This window comes from Dermacentor variabilis, unplaced genomic scaffold (assembly GCF_050947875.1).
Source record: "Dermacentor variabilis isolate Ectoservices unplaced genomic scaffold, ASM5094787v1 scaffold_12, whole genome shotgun sequence".
Lineage (NCBI taxonomy): Eukaryota > Metazoa > Arthropoda > Arachnida > Ixodida > Ixodidae > Dermacentor > Dermacentor variabilis.
This window is the reverse complement of record NW_027460280.1, coordinates 28197195-28216971: the sequence shown is the minus strand read 5'-3', so window position 1 is coordinate 28216971 and position 19777 is coordinate 28197195. Positions and strand designations below refer to the sequence as shown.

General features: G+C 46.3%; 1 protein-coding gene across 6 annotated transcripts in view; it reads right to left on the bottom strand.

The window, feature by feature from the left end:
• Positions 1-3382, bottom strand: part of metro (membrane palmitoylated protein 7-like protein metro) — a 76928-nt gene extending 73546 nt beyond the window's left edge. Inside the window, exons 1-3 of one of the 6 annotated variants that reach the window (XM_075676302.1) lie at positions 3229-3382; positions 2679-2737; positions 1692-1762 (exon numbers count right to left, since the gene is read on the bottom strand). In XM_075676302.1, the coding sequence (XP_075532417.1) occupies positions 1692-1734 (43 nt within the window). In that variant the 5' untranslated portion in view covers positions 1735-1762; positions 2679-2737; positions 3229-3382. Of the gene's footprint in view, positions 1-1691; positions 1763-1977; positions 2079-2326; positions 2421-2678; positions 2738-3027; positions 3097-3228 lie in introns of those variants that run through there. The other 5 variants (XM_075676303.1, XM_075676304.1, XM_075676305.1 and 2 more) reach the window with 5 other exon arrangements.
• Between the last annotated feature and the right edge of the window lie 16395 nt (positions 3383-19777).

Sequence of the window (19777 nt, the reverse complement as noted above, 5' to 3'; positions counted from 1 at the left end):
ATCCTGTTGAAATACTTTGCACCCAAGATCTAGATCAGTGAGTTCTAGTGCTAATGCTGTGTCATCTGCATATTGGAAGATTCTTGATCTTAAATTCAAAAAACCCAATTCAGAGACGTAGATATTAAACAGTAATGAGGCCAGAGTACTTCCTTGCGGAACACCAAATTTTATTGCTTTAAATTCACTGTATTTGTTTTCAATTCTAACACACCGTGATCTGTCTGTGAAATATCCCTCAAGGAATTGATGAAATCGGCCCCTGAAACCTAGGTTGTCCAGCTTTCGCAACAATAAGGCGTGATCAATAGTATCAAATGCCTTTGATAGGTTTAAAAACAATGCTAGCATAAGGCAATTGTTTTCTATCGCAGTGTTAATGTAATCCGAGAATTCTTCTAAGAGCGTAGTTGTGTTCCGGTCCTTTGTGAACCCATATTGTGCCGGGTTGTTTAATGAACATTTATCGCAGAAAGACTGCATAATGGAAGTCACGTGCTTTTCCAAAATATGAGCCAGGGCAGGTATAATAGAAATCGGTCTATAGTTTGCGCAGTCACTTTTCTTTCCACCTTTGTACACAGGTCTCACTAACGAAATTTTCAATTCTTTGGGCGTCATTCCGGTTTCTAATATTCCGTTTAGTATTTTGAGAATCACATCTTTTAGTTTGTTAAACTTGTAGTACAGATCTCGCACGCAGATCTTATCAAAACCTGGTGGTTTGAACATCTTCATTCTACCTATTATATTCCATAGCTCAGTTTCTGTTATGTCAGGAAGGTTCGCTGTCTGTGTGCATGAAAGTAATGGCTTATATTCGAGACGATACATTCGAGGTCAGAGCTAAGTTTCCATTATTACTTTCCATGCGAATGACTTCATTCAATTAAAAAAAAGTTGGATAGTCACATAATTTTTAAATTGAACTGCTAATATAGAGATGCGTCAACACTTTCTTCCAGTTTTGTTTCAACGTGAGAGATCACCACAGTCAAGCACTAAATTATGTGTTCCAGCAACACTGGCACGCCAGCATCACGAAGTGCCACTCATGCCCAAGGCTCATGCCAAACGTGCGACTGCAACGAACCCTGACACCTGGCGCCATGCTTGCATTTCTCTGCAGGCGGACGACAGCACGCATGTGCAAGCAAACATTACATGAGGCAGCAGTGAGGTGAAGCATTCGTTCAGCATCAGAAGCAGAGTAAGGAAGCATGACGGTAGCTTCAGAACAACCTTACGCTGAGGAAGCACCAAGCAAGCCTTCCCCGAGGGCCCCTCAATAGGGAAGCTTTCAGAGTGACATAAGGTGGCCTCACCGCAATGAAGGCTTCCTTACTGAGGTAAGAAAGGTTTCATGGTTTGGTCCTAAATGTCCCATGAACACATCCAGTACAGATTAGGTGAGATGGCTCAAAAAGTGCTTATAGAATTTCAATATGCAGCTTACATTATTCCACTATACAGAACATGGTTATGTTGCGTAGATGCCATTCAATGAATCATCAGATCAATAATCTAATGTGCCAAGGGCTACAATGATTTCAAAAAGCATGCTAAACTATGCTATTTAAAACAAGGTCTCAAATAATGAAGCAGTACAAGCAAAGTAAAAGCAATGTTAACCTGTTTATTGGTCAGAGCTTAAACTCTGCTAAACAGTTAAGTATATACAATGAACATACCTTGGTCACTATGAGTTCCATTGTACTTGCCTCCTACAGCCATTCCCTTTGGTGGCAGCAACTCATCTTTACTGAAAAAGTTATAAATATGCGGTAAGTTTCCATTATTACTACAAACTAATAAAGACACAGTACTTTACAACAATGACATAGCTCCACAAAACAACAAACAAGACAACGATAGCCAGCTATGACCACGATCTGCAATTGTTCTAAGTGTTTTGTACCCTGTGTCAGTAAAAACATTAACAAAGACTTTCAAGAGGATGATAGATGAAGACGAAACCTGGTAGGGCCCCAACAGCTGAAGCAAAGGAGACAAGACGGCATCTTGCGAGAATTGAATTAACAGTAGCAGTAGTACGACTGACGTGAACATACTCTGCTGCGGCCCACAAAATAAAGGTGAATGAGGCCGACCGAAAGCGCTACCAGTTGAATTTAGTAGACGCACACCCCCATTGGCATTTTCCCAAGGCTAATTCCGTCTCACACCTAGATATAAGAGTGCCAGTGGAAATCTCAACAGGGCCATTCCGATTTTGTAGCCTTGTTCAACTGACCTAAGAAACTAGTGGTGAAAACAATATATCAGGGCTTACAGCAACAATGATCAACCAGTGGCTCGCACCAACCTTTCGTATTATGCTCGCCAATTAGCAGTAAAATATATTAGAGGCGATGCCAAAACACTGGTCTGCAAGTACTTAATCCCCAGCACGTCGATGTTCCCCATGAAACCTGACATGAGTATTGCAATGAAACGCAGTAATACAAGCAGCCGCAAAGCGTAACGCACGTATATTGCGTCAAATTATATATTCATTGACGCATTGGGAGGAACTGACGCGAATGCTGTCTGTAGCTGCGTGAACTTGAATCTAAGCAAGCGCTTCGCGAGCACTCCGATGCACAAAACCAGATTAATGCTGCTTGGATGACACACTCGACAATCAAATTATCTGTGTTGCACTTGAAACATCTCACCTTAAAAACGTCTCTCGCCAGCGCAACTAGCTGCAAGTGGGCGTCATCGCGTCACGTCACTGCAAAGAAATCCAAACGAAGCACGGCGCAGTCAAGCGAGGTTGGTGTGATGCAACAAGCGCGTCTGTTTTCTGCGCTTTGCATCTGCGCTGCGTTAGCACATAAGCACAATATCTGGCATGTAGCAGAACGGTGTGTTTCGGTCAGCGCACCATCTGCTCCCTTCAACGCAAATGTAAGGTTTAACGAGTAGTTTCCTATGTTGGTTTCTCGTTTATTTTTGTCCTCTCGTTTCGATCATAGTTCGATCATAGTTCATGATAAATGCTGCGTAAAAAATTCAAACCACCTTCACGTGCCGTCAGCGTCTGTGAACGACAAAGCTGAGTACGGTGGGACCTGGGTGGGACCAAGGTTACGGCACACGGCTCAACAGCGCAAACGCTGAGCCACAGCCAGAGCACCACTGTGTGATTAAGGAGCCAAATGATTAAACTTGGGAAACTTCAAGTTAACAGATACACATAAGTGCATCACGCAGTTTACCTACCTGTGCTTCCTCCTAACGACAACAAAACCATCGCGCGTTTCAGAAAACGGCGTCCGACGACTCCGAAAAGGAGGGAGTGGGAACAGTTGTCAAACATACATACGCAGGCTAAAAACAAAACCGAAAGCCTGAAAGGGATAGATTGGCAGGGTGCCTGGCCAAGCTAAAGGCTAAAGCGCACCAAGCGCCAAATGTGTAAAGAAACTTACGGCCTTCAAGATTCGCTCGCGATGGCAGCTTCAGTTTGAGCAATCTCGGAGGCCATTAGCAAGTGGCACTAGTTCCAAAACTTAACGTTGAGTGGTACGGCGACCGCAATAACCATTAAGTAGCGCGAATTTCAAATAAAGAAAAGTGCATTGGCGAGCCACCTGAGCGTGCTTGATTGATTGATTGAAGCCTTTATTTGAAATGATGTTCTGCGAGGCTTCATACTTCATACTTCGTACTTCATACTTTTCAAGTTACCTAAATACGGCGGTAACCACAAAAATAAAATCACAAGCGCGTAATTTTGTACGTTTTCACTCGTCTATTATAGTGTAACGGTGAACAGTAGTGAATAGCAGTTATTCTTGTCTCCACTGATGTTTAGCCCCAATTACTGTGACCCATTGTCACGTATTACAAATAAGCACACTCATTAGCGAGTACAATTTAACACATGTTACACAAGAATGTTCAAAGCTGAAAGTGTCCTCACGAGCCACATATCGTGAACAAGTGACAAACAATATTACGCCTTTTCTGTAATTAAGCACTCATCATCAACATCATCATCATCAACCTCAACCTATTTTATGTCCACTGCAGGACGAAAGCCTCTTCCTGCGATCTCCAATTACCCTTGTCCTGCGTCAACCGATTCCAACTAGCACCCGCGAATTTCCTAATTTCATCGCACCACCTAGTCTTCTGCCGTACTCTACTGCGCTTCCCTTCTCTTAGTGCCCATTCTGTAACCCTAATGGCCCAACGGTTATCTAACCTGCAGTACAGTGCACTAGAAAATACCTGCACATTACATGACCTGCCCAGCGCCATTTTTTTCCCTTACTTGCGTAGTATATATATGAGGGATCACGCGGCGCGCTCCTCATAGGTTTCGCTTACGGCGCTCTATAAAAACACCACGCGGCAGCCCTCCTGGACATTTACGAAAGTACTCTCAAAACGAGGGACGTTTTTCACTGTCGATATAATAATCTTGGGCAAACTGGAAGCACAGAATCGTTTACAGACGCCACCTCTTTACCGAATACGTACAGTGAACGCCAATGCGCGCGGTCGCCGCGATAAAGTCTCTCGAACCGGCTTCTAGCGTTAAAGGTAGGCAAACGCCGAGAGTAAACGGCCGCCCGCTGTGGTTCAGCGCCAAAGACAGGATGACCAGCTATAACGAATTGACCAAGGCCTTTCGGCTGGCCCGCAGACTTCTCACGCCGCCCTGCAAAGGGCTGAACAGGTCGCAGGCCGTGCTGTTCAGGCAACTATACAAACGAGAACGCTTCCAAGCCCGGCGCTATGCATAGGATGTACCCCGAATCGCACCCCGATGACAAGTGCAGAGCGTGCTGCAGGGAGACGGCCACATTCGAGCACCATGCCATGGGATTGCTCCAAACACCCAAGCGAAGCTAACTCAGGACGTATACCGCCGCAGCTCGAGGAAGCAACGCGGAGCGACGACCAAGAAAACCAACTCCAGGCCGTCCAGCAGGTCATCGAGGCGCTGGCTAGGCAGGAGCCTGGCGAGCCGGCAACGGCGAGCGGGGATCCTCGCAGAGCACCCGCCACGATGACGACGTAGGCCACGTCCGAAGCGCGCTTGCGCGCTTTACTGCAGGCTCAATAAACGTTTTCCCAATCCAATGAGAGTAAACTATGTGAAATATGTTCTTATATATAGTGGCTTGTCTGTATAACCAAATGGAGCAAAACAGAATGAAGCCTCAATGAAACGATCGCACGAGTTCTCAGCGACCGACTGCGCGTCTGCATGCATGTCTGCGCACAATGTTTAGCTTTCGCTGTGAGCGCGTTTTCGCACCATGCCGTGAACTTTAGGCCGCAGCATATGAGCATTTGACAGTACACTAGCAACCATTGCTGCGTGTCCGCTATCAAAACTGTTCAAAAATAACTTCGTTATAGAGACTTCGACGCCTACGGCGACTGTGATGTGCCGTCGCGACGATTCAATCTTTTTTTGTTTTCTAAATTCTTGGACATTTCAATATTATTTCTGAAGTTACGACGCACTGTATGTTTATCGGTCTTCGCAGCGTGCGATTTCCCTCTGCTTCTTTTTCGTAAGCTAGTGCATTCATTCATAACACAAACATGACTATATGCCATGCCTTTTTTGTAATGTGCGTCTTGCCGCTCCATTTCCGTTCCAGTGAACTTGCCAGTATCTTGCATCAACAAGTTCATAGACCAAACCGTCATGACATTACCCGGGCAGCGAACGCGGGCGAGCGTTTCAGTACGTGTTTTCTGCTACTCACCGAACATCGCAGTCCCGGCGCCGTAGCAGAAATATTCCTCGCGTCTGTGCTTGCTGCATACCTGAGTTGCAGCCGATGGCTGTCAGCCGGTTCTAAGTTTCGCGAGCCAAGCTTCACGCTGCTCCTTGTCCTGAAGCTACGGGTAAATAAGGCTGGCACCGGGCTCCGTTACGTACGTGCGGCACTGCGGCACCGAGCGGTAGCCTACCATGCTGCACGCCTCCAAAGGCAGCCACTACCTATTATAGTACTTTCAAATGTTGTCAAACAGACACCCAAGGCGGTAAAGTTTCACCACTTAATCAGAGCCGCAGCGCAGGTGGGACTTTAAACTTTCGTTTTCAGCTCGCTTCGGCGCTACCGAAGCAGCCGACGCGGCCGCTGTGTGCACGTGGTCCCTCATGCCACGTCACGCCGACGATGGCGCCAGATTTTCCAGTGGTGGAGTTCGCCCCCAATACCCGTTTGCTCTCTGATCCAAACCGCTCTCTTTCTGTCTCTCAAGGTTATGCCTAGCATTCTTCGTTCCATCGCTTTTTGGGCAGTCCTTAACTTGCTCTCAAGCTTCTTTGTCAGTCTCCAAGTCTCTGCCCCATATGTCAGCACCGGTAAAATGCACTGATTATTCCCCTTCTTTTTCAATGATAATGGTAAGCTTCCAGTCAGGAGCTGACTATGTCTGCCGCATGCGATCCAACCCATTTTTATTCTATGAATTTCCTTCTCATGATCAGGGTTCCCTGTGATTAATTGACCCTGGTAAACGTACTCCTTCACAGACTCTAGAGGCTGACTGGCCATCCTGAACTCTTGTTCCCTTGCCTGGTTATTCATCATTACCTTTGTCTTCTGCATATTAATCTTCAACGCCACTCTTACACTCTCTACGTTAAGGTCCTTAATCATTTGTTGTAACTCGTCTGCAGTGTTGCTGAATAGAACAATGTCATCGGCAAATCGAAGGTTGATGAGGTATTCACCGTCGATCCTTACTCCTAAGCCTTCCCAGTTTAATAGCTTGAATATTTCTTCCAAGCACGCAGTGAATAGCATTGGAGAGATTGTGTCCTTGTCTGACCCCTTTCATTATAGGTATCTTCCTACTTGTGGAAAATTAGGGTAGCTGTGGAATCTCTGTAGATATTTTCCAGGATATTTACGTAAGCGGTCTGTACTCCTTGATTATGTAATGCCTCTATGACTGCTGGTATCTCTACTGAATCAAATGCCTTTTCGTAATCTATGAAAGCCATATATAGAGGCTGATTGTACTCTGCGGATTTCTCGATTACCTGATTGATGACATAGATGTGATTTATTGTAGAGTATCCATTCCTGAAACCTGCCTGTTCCCTTGGTTGACTAAAGTCCAGTGTTTCTCTTATTCTATGAGAGATTATCTTGGAGAATATTTTACATAATATTGGGAGTAAGCTAATGGGCCTATAATTTTTCAATTCTTTAATGTCTACCTTTTTGTGGATTAGCATAATGTTTGCGTTCTTCCAGTTTTGTGGGACCCTTGCAGTCGATGGGCACTTCGTATAGAGAGCCGCCAGTTTTCCAAGCATTATGTCTCCTCCATCTTTGATTAAATCGACTGTTATTCCGTCTTTTACTGCCGCTCTTTCCCGTTTCATGTCTTGCAAGGCCCTTCTGACCCCATCGCTAGTTATAAGAGGAGTTTCTGTATCCTGTTAATTACTGTTTCGAATGGAGTTATCCTGACCCCTCTGGGTACTATACAGGTCAGTATAGAATTCTTTCGCTGCTTTTACTATACCTTCGAGATTGCTGAGGAATCACCCTGCTTATTTTTCAGTGCATACATCTTGGTTTGTCCTATGCCAAGTTTTCCTCTCACCAATTTCAGGCTGCGTCCATTTCTTACGGCTTCTTCAGTCTTTCTCACGTTATAATTTCGAATATCCCTTATTTTCGCCTTGTTGATCGGTTTTGACAGTTCCGCGAATTCCATCTTATCTCTTGAGTTGGACACTTACATTCTTTGTCGTTTCTTTATTAGGTCATTTGTTACTTGAGAGAGCTTGCCTTCTGGTTGCCTTGGTGCCTTGCGTCCGACTTCAATTGCTGCCTCTGAAGCGAGCCTATATAGTTACGATTTCATACATTACCTCTATGTCATATTCATGTCTCTGTTCTAAGGCTGCATACTTGTTTGCAAGTACCAGCCTGAATTTGTTTGTGTTTACCCTTACCGCCACTAGGTTGGCCTGTTTCTTCTTGACCAATTTTACTCATTCTCTCTTCAAATTGAGGTGAATCCTGGCCGTCACTAACCTGTGATCACTGCACTTTACCCTACCTTACACTTCTACATTCTGCACTATGCTGGGGGCGTCAGAAAGTATGAAATCAATTTCATTTCTTGTTTCCACTTTATTTATTTATTTATTCAAGATACCTTACAGGCCCGAAGAATGGGCATTGGGTAAGGGAAAAAATTTTACACAGTATAAAGAGCAAACAATTATACAAAATTATACAATTATACAATGCTTTGTTAATAATAATACAACGAAGAGTCAAGTTTACACAAACTTTAAGATTCTAAGATAAGAAAAAAAAGCATACAAGAAACAACGCAGACAAGAAGTATTTTTTTTTTAAAGTAAGAAATGAATGTTTATGTCATGGCGGAATTTTTCTTTGTTAGCTTCAGCTACCAGGATATCGGGAAGGTCGTTCCACAAGCGGATGACACGTGGAAGCGCAGATGAGTTAAAAGCGTCTGTTTTGCCGTAGATGCGTGTGAAAGAAAGATGATTATGCAATCTTCGTGAGGTGAATGGAGAAACTTGCAGTGCTATTGGTGACGGCCTCGGTCCGTGAACGTACTTGTGAAACCGCAATATAAGGGCTACATCACGACGAGTGTTCACAGAAGGAATTGGTAGATTGTTTTTAATTTGCGTTATACTTTCGTTCCAGTTGTAATTTTGTGAAATGAATCGAGCGGCTCTATTCTGAACTGATTCTAGCATAGTGGTTAAATAAATGTAATGAGGGGACCATATTGAAGAAGCAAATTCAAGTTTAGGGCGAGAAAAATGTAAGATTGGCTAATTTGCGGACATTTAATTGTCGGCGTCTTACGGAGGTTCCGGCGTAAATATCCCAAGGATCGGGAGGCATTTCCGCAGATGTTGTTGATATGTGTAGTTCAGGAAAGGTTTGTTGTCAGGGTTACGCCTAGGTATTTGAAAGTAACTAGAGGCACAGGATTGTAATTAATATAGTACGAGAAGTCGGAAAGGAAATGTTTGCGAGTGAAAGACATTACATTTATCTGGATTAAGCGACATTAGCCAGGTGCTACACCAACTGCTAATATGCTTTCTGCTGCTATGCTTCCTGAAAAAGATGTTCATTATTCGCAGCTTATTCCCTTCTGCGAATCCTACCAGCATCTCTCCTTTAGCGTTCCTGGAATCGACGCCGTGGTTGCCAATTGCTTGTTCACCAGCCTGCTCTTTCCCCACTTTTTCATTTCATTTGCCCATGACTACAGTATATACTGAGTTTGCACTTTTCTCATCGCTAATTCAACATCTTCATAAAAGTGATCTACTTTATCATCATCGTGACTGTATGTTGGAGCGTAGGCTTGTGCTACCTTTAATCTATACCTCTTATTAAGTTTGATTACGACTACTGCTACCCTCTGATTAATGCTGCAGAATTCGTCAATGTTGCCCGCTATGTCCTTAAGGATTAGGAATCGTACCCCGTATTGCTTCTTATCTGGGAGACCGCTATATCAGAGGACATGGCCGTTAGTCAGCACTGTATAAGCCTCACCAATTCTTCTAATCTCGCTAAGGCCAATGATGTCCCAAATATCAATATCTGATAGTTCCTAAAAGAGTCCTGCTAAGCTAGCCTCACTCGACAGAGTCCGGCTGCCAGGGTAAGTTACCATTGGCGGCCTGTACGGGTCCAGAGATTCTTAGCACGCTCTGCTGCGTTACAGGTCTGACCGCCATCTTGGTCAGGTGCTCCGCAGCTGCTGGGGACTGAGAGCTATGGGTGAATTGTAGTAGTCATGAGGGAGGGGGTGGCCGCGGATACTGCACCAGGGAGGCCGATTCCTGTTCTGGTGAGGGAGTGTTTGTGTTGAAGCTTAGTGGACCTTCCTAATTTGGTTGTACCTGGATTAGTATAGCTCCACTTGTCCTCGGCCCTTTTGCCAGTGTCAGGCGTCACTCCAAGCCTGCTGATGTAGTGCGCTGGAGGAAGTCGAAGTCAGGCACCCCACCGTTAGATGTTAAAAAAAAGAAAGAAAAAGGATTCGAACTTTCGACTATCGCAACCGAGCACTCGACATAGCTCAGTCAGATAATCTCGCAGGCGGCGAGGCTACCTTATCGCCGGAAAGTGCAGCCCAGAGGCCCCTGCATACAAAACTTCATAATACCGATGTTTCAAGCTAGCCATAGGAGTGCAGCATAATAAAATCCAGTGCCATCGGTACATTCCAGAGTGATTATGTAGAAAATGAATCACATGTAGAAATGAATCGGAAGAAGAATGCCTATAGCTGTGGTCTCTTCATTTTCCTGTGTCTCGGACGTTTTTCGACATCAGAGGCTGTGCAAAGAGCACAATTCCAACCAAGCGTTTGACCCTGGTCGTCCACCACTGGCTGCATCGAAGACATATGGGACCGCACTGGCCCTTCCACTATCGCCCTTGAATCTTCCGACAGCTCAACGGTTGAAGAAATGGAATCGGACAACAATTTCACACTTGCCGTGAGCCGCCGTTTGAAGAGAAAACTCAGGAGGACATCAACAGACAGTGAATCGTTGCCCAGACAGGACACTGGTAAGCAATCATTCACTGTTGCTTACGTCCCTACCACAGCTAGCGTCGATCTGAATACCTTGAACAGGCAGAGCTTGACAGAGTACTTTGGGCGAAATGCGCCAGGCCAAGTCAGCGAGATCAGAATTAACGCACGGAGGAACATCCTTTCGGTTGACGTGAACAAAAAGTCAATTCTGGATACGCTAAAGGCTGCCACACTACTAGGAAACATCCCAGTGCGCTCCTTCTTTGCGTATGGAAAAGGAACCTCGACTGGCGTTATTTCTGACGTGGACAAAGAAATCGCAGACACTGACCTCGAGAGGCTTTTGAATTCCACAGCACCAATACTGCAGATTCACCGCTTCGATCAATCCCGATGTATTAAAATAGTCGTTGACTCTGAAACATTACCTGACTACGTAAAAGTAGGATACGTAAGACACCGTGTGCGCCCTTACGTGCCAAAACCGGTGCAGTGTCGGAAGTGTTTGAAAATAGGACACGTAAGCGCAGCTTGCAAGGGCGGCGTAACATGCCAACGGTGTGGAGGGGCTCATCAAAATGATAGCTGCGATGCTACTGCCCTAAAATGTCCTAATTACGCCGGTCCACATGAAGCGACATCAAAAGACTGCCAGAAAATCAAGGACGAAATGTCAGGGCTTCGAAAGATGGTGCGGGACAACTCCACCCACAGACAGGCTGCTACATCGATACGCCGCCGCAGACGCCGATCGCGACACAGACGACAGCAAGACAAGAGTACTTCCCGTACAGATGGACCATCGGCCGCATGGCAAACTCCTCGCTTGACAAGTTTGCTTCTGCGATCAAGATGCGGGGCCGACGTACCTTCTTCGGCAGCACCACGTGGAACACATGCGCTGCATAAAACGACGCTTCCGCCGACCGACTCTGACATTGACTGGCCGTCGCTCCCACCCAAACAAACAGGCTTAAATGCGTCGGGTGATGTGTCTGCAAAGGTGGTTGAGAATGATAAGACAGAAAATGAAAATGTACGAAGTATGCTGAAACACCTGATAACTACGATGCGTTCACTTCTCTGCGGACTTCAGACGCCGGTTGCTAAGACCGCGCTACATGTTCTAGATGCTTTGGAAGCGCTCCTCGCGGCTCTACAATAAGGCATCATGGCGCTCTCTTTTGAAAACCAATTACGAAGATCTGCAATAATGCAGTGGAATGCCCGAGGCCTACGAGGCCGCCTCACAGACTTTCGGCAATGGATGTTCAAATACCAGTTTCCCGTGGCTGTAATATGTGAACCAAACATGACGTCCTAACTACGCGTATCTGGATAAGTGCCACTGTAATCAAGGAATAATCACAATTTAAGCAAAGTGCTCACTTTTGTTCGTCGCAATTTAACGTGCCTTCGTAAAGACATTCCTGCACACGCTTCCAACGAGTACGTTTGCATAACGCTGAAGTACAAGCGGCGCACATTCTCAGTAATTGGCGGATATATACCCCCAACATCGAGCATAGACTGTTCATATTTGCTGTCGATACTGAAAACTTGTCCGGGTCCCCACATAGTCATCGGTGACTTTAATGCCCACCATCCCATGTGGGGCTCTGCTTCGACGAATGCCCGCGGTAGAGACTTGGCTGACTTCATGCTTAGTCAAGGCTTGATGGTGATCAATGATGGCTCGCCAACATATATATACTTCGAGGCTCTTACTACAGCAGCTGTCTTGACATTGCGTTTGTTTCAAAAAGCCTGCTGTCTGCTACTCGATGGTGTACTGATCTCGACACCCATGGAAGTGACCATCTACCAACATAGATTCAGCTGAAATGGTTACGTCCCCCAGCTCCGCACACTGTGCATTCTATCGATTGGCCAACATTTCGAGAATATGTGACCACCGCATGTCAAGCCATCCAAGCACCATCCAATATTGAAGATGTCATCGCGACAACTTTACGTGACACAACAAAACACCTCAGCGCACCTTCACCTAGATCACCTATTGATGACCAGTACGAGCGACTTCGCGCGATACGGCGTCGAGCAGAACGGAAATACAGAAGGACGAAATCACCATTAGACGTCACTGCATCACGCCGGGCTCAGCGTCATGTCCTGCGCCACCTTGACAAGCTTGACAAACAACGCTGGAGATCATTCTGTGGCTCTCTGGATCCGAGAAAACCTCTCTCTAGAATTTGGAAAATTCTACGAAGCCTTCGATCGCCTCCACAACAGCTTCACCCGTTCAGCGCTGTGGCCATACGGCAAGGCCGGCGTGAAGTTGAGGTCGCCGATGACTTCTGCAAATTACTTGTGAGCTCCTCAAACGATATACCAACGCATTCACGACTGACTTTCCCACCATCTAGTGATCACCGTCTGGACGCGCCTTTTACTATGCACGAGCTCGACGCTGCGATATCTACTTCCCGCCGGTCAACTTGTCCAGGACCAGACGGAATTACATACTCCGCGATTTGTCATCTTGGAATAGAAGCTCGAGAAATTCTCCTGACGCTCTACAACTCTACGTGGGACACAGCAACTGTGCCTAATCACTGGAAGTGCAGTCGTCTTGTGGCTTTGCTAAAACATGGGAAATGCCCACATGATCTCTCACATTATTGGCCAATAGCCTTGGCAAGCTGTGTCGGTAAAGTGATGGAGCGGATGGTACTGAGCAGACTGGAATGGCTACTCGAGAAAAGTGGTGGACTTCCTGATTTCATCAATGGATTCAGAAGAGGCCGATCATCCATTGACGGTGTGATCGACCTAGTATCTTCTGTTCAACAGGAAAAGAGACGCCGTCGTCTGGTATGCGCAATATTTCTGGATATCAAAAGTGCCTACGACAACGTCTTCCACCATTCGATTCTTCAAGCGCTTGAGGATATTGGTGTTGGTGGTCGGATGTATGCATGGCTGCAGAGTTACCCCAGTGGCCGCACCATTTTCATGTCCACTTCGGATGGCAAGACTGACAGACATGACGTTCGCAGGGGTGTTCCGCAGGGTGGTGTCCTTAGCCCAATATTGTTCAATATCATAGTGGTGGGCCTTGCAGACGCGCTACCTGAAACAGCGCGCATCAGTACGTACGCAGATGATATCTGTATCTGGTCATCTGGGGTCACACGTCCACAAGTGCGTGCAAGGCTCCAACGTGCGGCTACCATAACGGCGAAGTACTTGCGTCGTAGAGGCCTGCAACTCTCAGCAACTAAGTGTGCAGTCATGGCATTCACGCGCAAATCAATGTCACATTATCCAATCGTTGTCGACGGAACGGCGCTCCCTTTAGTCACCCACCAGAGATTTCTTGGCGTGATAATAGACCGCAGTCTTTCTTGGACCAAACATGTTACTGCGCTTAGGGCTAAACTGACCAACTTCATACATGTTCTTCGTGTAATATCAGGACTGAGATGGGGCCCCTCTGAGCGAAGTTTGCTCCAAGTGTACCACGCACTTTTTGTGGGCTACATACGCTACAGCATGCCTGTGTTATCTAACATGGGGTCATCTTGCGTATATAAGCACGCTGGAGAGCCTTCAGGCACAAGCACTACGGATATGTCTTGGCTTGCCACGCTGCACGTCAACTAAGGACACAATAGCGGAAGCACGGGCTTGTCCAATCGACATATACAGGTCTTGTGAACCTGCGCGAACCTACCTTCGCCTGCTAACCAGACACTCACACCATCCACTGTCAACACTGCCAAGCACCAATCTTGACTGTGTTTTTTCTACAGCTATTGCATGTCACGCAAGCATTATACCTGCAAGATTCCAGGCCACCGACATCCCCGCGACACCTCCATGGACATTGCCAAGACCACTAGTGAGGCTTCAGATACCTGGAATTATGAAGAAATCTCACGTTTCCTCCATTGGCTTGAAGCAGCTCACCCTGTCCCATATATTTACATTATATAGTGGGACTGTACAAGTATATACCGATGGTTCGGTCGCGCCATCTGCCACAACGGCCACATTTGTCATCCCACAACTTGGAATTACTCGACGATTTCGATTAGACCACAAATCGACATCTACGGCTGCGGAACTTGCGGGAATACGGGAGGCTTTCCGTTTTATGAGAACGCAGGCACCCCATAAGTGGACGATATTGTGCGATGCCAAATCAGCGCTACAGGCGCTAAAAGACTTTTTTAAAAAAAGGTCCATACTATCTGCTCGTGCTGAAAATCGTCGAACTTCATCACACTGCCGGGTTAAGTGGCCACGTGATCACCTTTCAATGGGTGCCTAGCCATTGCGGTGTTTTTGGCAATGAACTCGCTGACAGTGAGGCAAGATCGGCCTCCTCTTCCTCTGATCAAGTACGGATTGCCTACTCGCGACCTGACACCAACTCCATGATCAAGGCACTCATGCAAGACCTTACAAACGCTTACAGAGCCCACTTTGACAACATTCACAGATGTCTACATATGATTGACCCAGACGGTAAATTCTGTTTGCCCCCGAAGCTTACACGGAGCAAAACATCATTGCTACACAGGATACGGCTAGGCGTTGCTTTCACCCGTCGCTACGCACACCTCATCGGCCAATCGAACAGCCCTGATTTCGAACACTGCCAGCCGCCCGAAACACTGCAACACGTACTGTGCGACTGCCCAGCATATATGCTGGAGCGAAGGACGTTAGACAGTTTCCTAGGCAGCGTTGGCAGACAACTACTGTCGGAGAAAGCTATCCTAGGCCCATGGCCTGACACTGCAATTTCAATGCGTGCAACAAAATTATTGTTGAAGTTTCTGCAGGACACCAAGCTCGACGAGCGGCTCTAGCGAGACAACTGTCTCATGTACATAAGCACTCACCGCTTCTCTTATCATCATCATCCATGCCAATACTTTCACTCCCCTTCCCTCTTCCCCAGTGCAGAGTAGCAGACTAGAGCGCACTGGCTCAGGTCGACCTCTCTGTCTTTCCTGTCAATAAATTCTATTCATATTCATATTCATAGAATCATATAATGACATGGCACCAAAAACCTTACTGAACCATAGACATGACAACCTGTGGTTTCAAAGTCATTGGCAATAAATAATGAACAAATTTCGGCAGAGATATCTAAGGCTGCTTACGTGTGGGAATGCGAAAGCATTATAATGGTTTTAGCTAAATGCTTTTTTTTTCTTTTTTTTCCGCGCGTTCCTTGCCCGCGCAAGCACTCGCCTGCGTTCTAACTGCACTTCGTAAAGGCCAACTCAAATCGCGCCAAGCGTCTCAACGCGCTCACTTGCCCGCGAGGTGTTCATAACTCGAAGGACCGCTCTGCAGTGTCGTTCAATTGGACATTAATGCTTTTGATTTCATACATTCATTCTACGCACTCGTGATGTGGCGCCACCTACTTCCCATCGTATGCGCCAACGTGTGCCCAATAACGCACGCACTAGGCAACACCTTTCGACGTGTGCAATGATGCACGCTCTGGGCACAGCCGTGGCCATGGCGTCGGGGAAGCGTGCTCGTCTCGCACCCCGGATGCCCGGGTTTGATTCCAATCCAGATCGAAATTTACCAGATTGTCTTTTCAAAGCCACCGATTTATTTTCTTTACAGAAACCTCCCTGAGAAATTTCACGTCAATACGAGCATTTTTTACGTGTTTTTACTCTTTGCGACGTCGGCCAGTTTTGATACCATTCCTTGGCGGCGACGCCGACGACGCCTGATTTTCGCGTAATGGGGCATATAATGCGTTCGCATTAGAACAATAAGAAAATGACAATGGTATTTTTAATTAAATTAACACGTTCAATGGCTAAATGTATGTACCACTGTGCCCTTGGTCAGTGTAGAGTTTTGGGCTCGTTGGTACGTCATCTTGAAGGCTTTTCGGTGTAGCACAACTATACTTGGACGCAGAGAAAGAACAACACAAACACAAGAAGTTATTGTTGTATGTACGTCTTGTTCTTTCTCTGTGTCCATGCCCAATAGCCGCGCTACACTGGAAAGCAGTCATTTGTCTTGGAAAACAACTTCTAGCCCTGCCTTCTAGCATGCGAACCATTTTCATTCACACCACTAAGGCAAGAAATCTACTGGGTAGCAACACTGCCTGCTTTATGTTTTCGTGTACAACTATCAACATTTCTACATTACGTATGTGAGCGTCCAGATGGTCCATGCAGTGGCGTAAAGGTCTCGCGTCCGGGCGGCATGGTTAGTGTTGTGATCCATATATCAAAGATCATTTTGAAACGTGAGCGACTTGCGACATTCGTGTGCAAAAAATAAACTTTTCAGCGTTCGGCATGGCCTTGGAGAAGCAAATCGGTAAATTCCCGCTTTTCACGAGCTCGAGAAACTCAGATGAACGGAGGTTTCAGATAAGCTTCAGATATACATATTTTTACATTTAGAATGATCGACATATCCAACTATTTCGTGATCCGCTTTTACGTCAGAGATTTGAGAACGAATCATGTCGATATATGGCATATGCTAAAGAGAAGTGGGGGATCTCTATTGAAGGCAAAATGGCACACCGTGATATAAGAGCACCACGATATGCGACGGACGCTTTAGTTGAATATGACAATTGGAACTGTTACCGGAAGATCACACACACGCTAAAATATTGGTAAAGCTCACATGCAGTGTCCACTGCTGCTGCAGAACGTAGTTTCTCGACACTGAAGAGAGTAAAGACATGTTTGAGGAACCGGATAGTAGCGGCTTAACCGGGTCTGGCTCTTATGTCCATTCACCGGTGTTACGTCTCAACTCCACAAAGGCGTTAATTGGACGTTTGCCACGTGTCAAACCCCCATCCCTACTACCCAGACGTCAAACGCAGCGTGGACACTGACGGTTGAAGGGCGCTCACCCCACAATTACCTATAAACCTGAGCAAATAATGAAAGTGAGCGAAACACGACAACGTATTGAGAGGCGCTGTTAATTAGACGTTTACGACGAGTCTAATCACCACATATCCCTCATCACTTATCCAGCCGCCAAGACAGCGTGTAAACTGCCTGTTGCAGGGTTCCACGAAAGGCCCTCAGCCCGCCCCTCACCTAGCAGACTGAGCAAAGAAAGGGGTGGGCCACGACGAACGAACCAGGTGTCGCTGGATGATTTCTTTCTTCCACAAATTCCAAATCAGTTTCTTTGAGGCGGAGTTAATGCGGGTTATTGCGAGCATGGGCGTGGTATCACAACGGAGTCGACGATGGTCATTTGCTGCTAGACAGTCTTCAGATTCTCTAATCGGCTCGCCTAGGGAAGACGACGGTATTAAAAGCAGAGACCTTTCGAAAGTGAGAACAGAGGGTCCTGATGTTAGCTGAAATGTTTAATTAGCTCCTGCATGGAGTGGGCTTCCGCACTGGAGCTGTGTAACTAAGCTAATAAACCAGTTTCCCTTCATTTTCTACAACCTGACGCAGTAGTCAATGGGCTTGGTGGATTCCCTGCCCGGAACGCCACCCTAGCCGCGACACCGGGTGCAAGTCAGCGTCGACGAGTTATTCCGGTGTTTATGAAGAAGCCACTCCGTATCAGAATCGCGGTGTGAAGCAAATATTGAACCCCGCGGCAAAACCACATCTTGTCTAAGAAAAATAATCTGTTTCAAAGGCAGATTCGTTATGACTGCCATAAAAACGCGTATAGGCAGGAGACGGCCTTGCGCAATAGAATCATCACGCCGTCTTCTCATTGAATAATTTTATGCCTCCTAAATATGCCAGTGCATATGTTGTCACATCGCTGAAAAAAAAAAGGAATCGAGCACAGCTTAGCATTTCTTATGAATTGTGAATGCGAAAGCATTTATGTCCAATTGAAGGTCGTTGAGCGGTCCTTCGAATTATGAACTCCTCGTGGCCAAGCGAGAGCGTTGAGACGCTTGGCCAACGCCTCCTAGATAGCACAAGGTCGGTGCACTTCCATCCGTGAAGTCATGCTACCTTGCCCGACTGCGATAGAATCTAATTGGGTCGCTCCCGAGTAAGCCGCGGTTATTTTTACGTCACTGCTTTCGTCACGGTAATGGAAATTTCGACCCAACTAGCATGCTGTCATAAAGCAGAGTGCACAGGCCTGCTATCTTGGAGGCGCTGCTTTAGCCCAGTGGGTAACACACTCGGCTTCTTAGCGTGCCCAGGTTCTAAAGTCACTACCGATAACGTTTTCCTTTCGAATTTATTCTATCTTTATAGATTAATATAGATTTATAGACTATCTTATAGATTATAGATTTATAGCAATTACTGAGGCGAAGTTAGAACACAGGCGACAGCTTGCTCGGGCAAGGAACGCGTGGTAACGCAGTCTTGCGAGAGCAAGGGTGACGTGGCGTGGCGGTGATGCCCTCTTCCCTTCGCCCGCTCTACTCTTTCAAGGCGCGCACGTGACGTGGTGTCGCATCCAATGGGAATTTAGGTGGGGTTTCACTGCTACAGACGGCGGCTTTAACGCTCGATGAGTTATTTGATGATTTCGCATAAAAAAAAAAAACGCCGCATACGAGGATTCGTTGCAAGTCAACTATGGTTTAGCATCTCTCGTCTGTAGCTGTCGTTGCACCATGCTGCTTGTCTCGGTGTTAACTGTACTATTCAACGACCTGTTGGCCGTTTCGCGTTTGACTAGTGTATCCGTTAATTAACAGATAGACGGACCACATCTGCACATACCTTTATTTATCCATGTTTAATGCTCCTTCCCAAATTCGCTTGCCTAGCTAACCAGCTTGACGCCATTTAAATATATGAAAGAGCGCATTAAACATTCAGAAAGGAGCAAGCGTAAAGTGCATATTTAATTCAGCATTACACTTGACCTGCACGTAACATTCAAGTTACCCCGAACCCACTTGGGTGTTAGATGTATGTGCATGAATTTCAATCAGTTGGTTCTTTTTCTATGTTCCTTTGTGGGTACACACGCATATATTTTGAAGAAAGAAGCCAAATATTGTCACAATACTTTTCTTCGCCAAGCGACCAGGAGTAACCGGTGCTTCCTAAAGGCGCCAACCTCTGCTATTTCATCATATGGCCACACGCGTGTGGCATTTGATTGTTTGAACGAGGCGCGTGGGCGCTATCACTCGAGATAAAAGGAGGAAGAACGAACTGGGCTCGCGTGTGAATCTAACCGGTCAGCGCTGCAACCGCTGTTGTAAATATAACATGTAAATAGT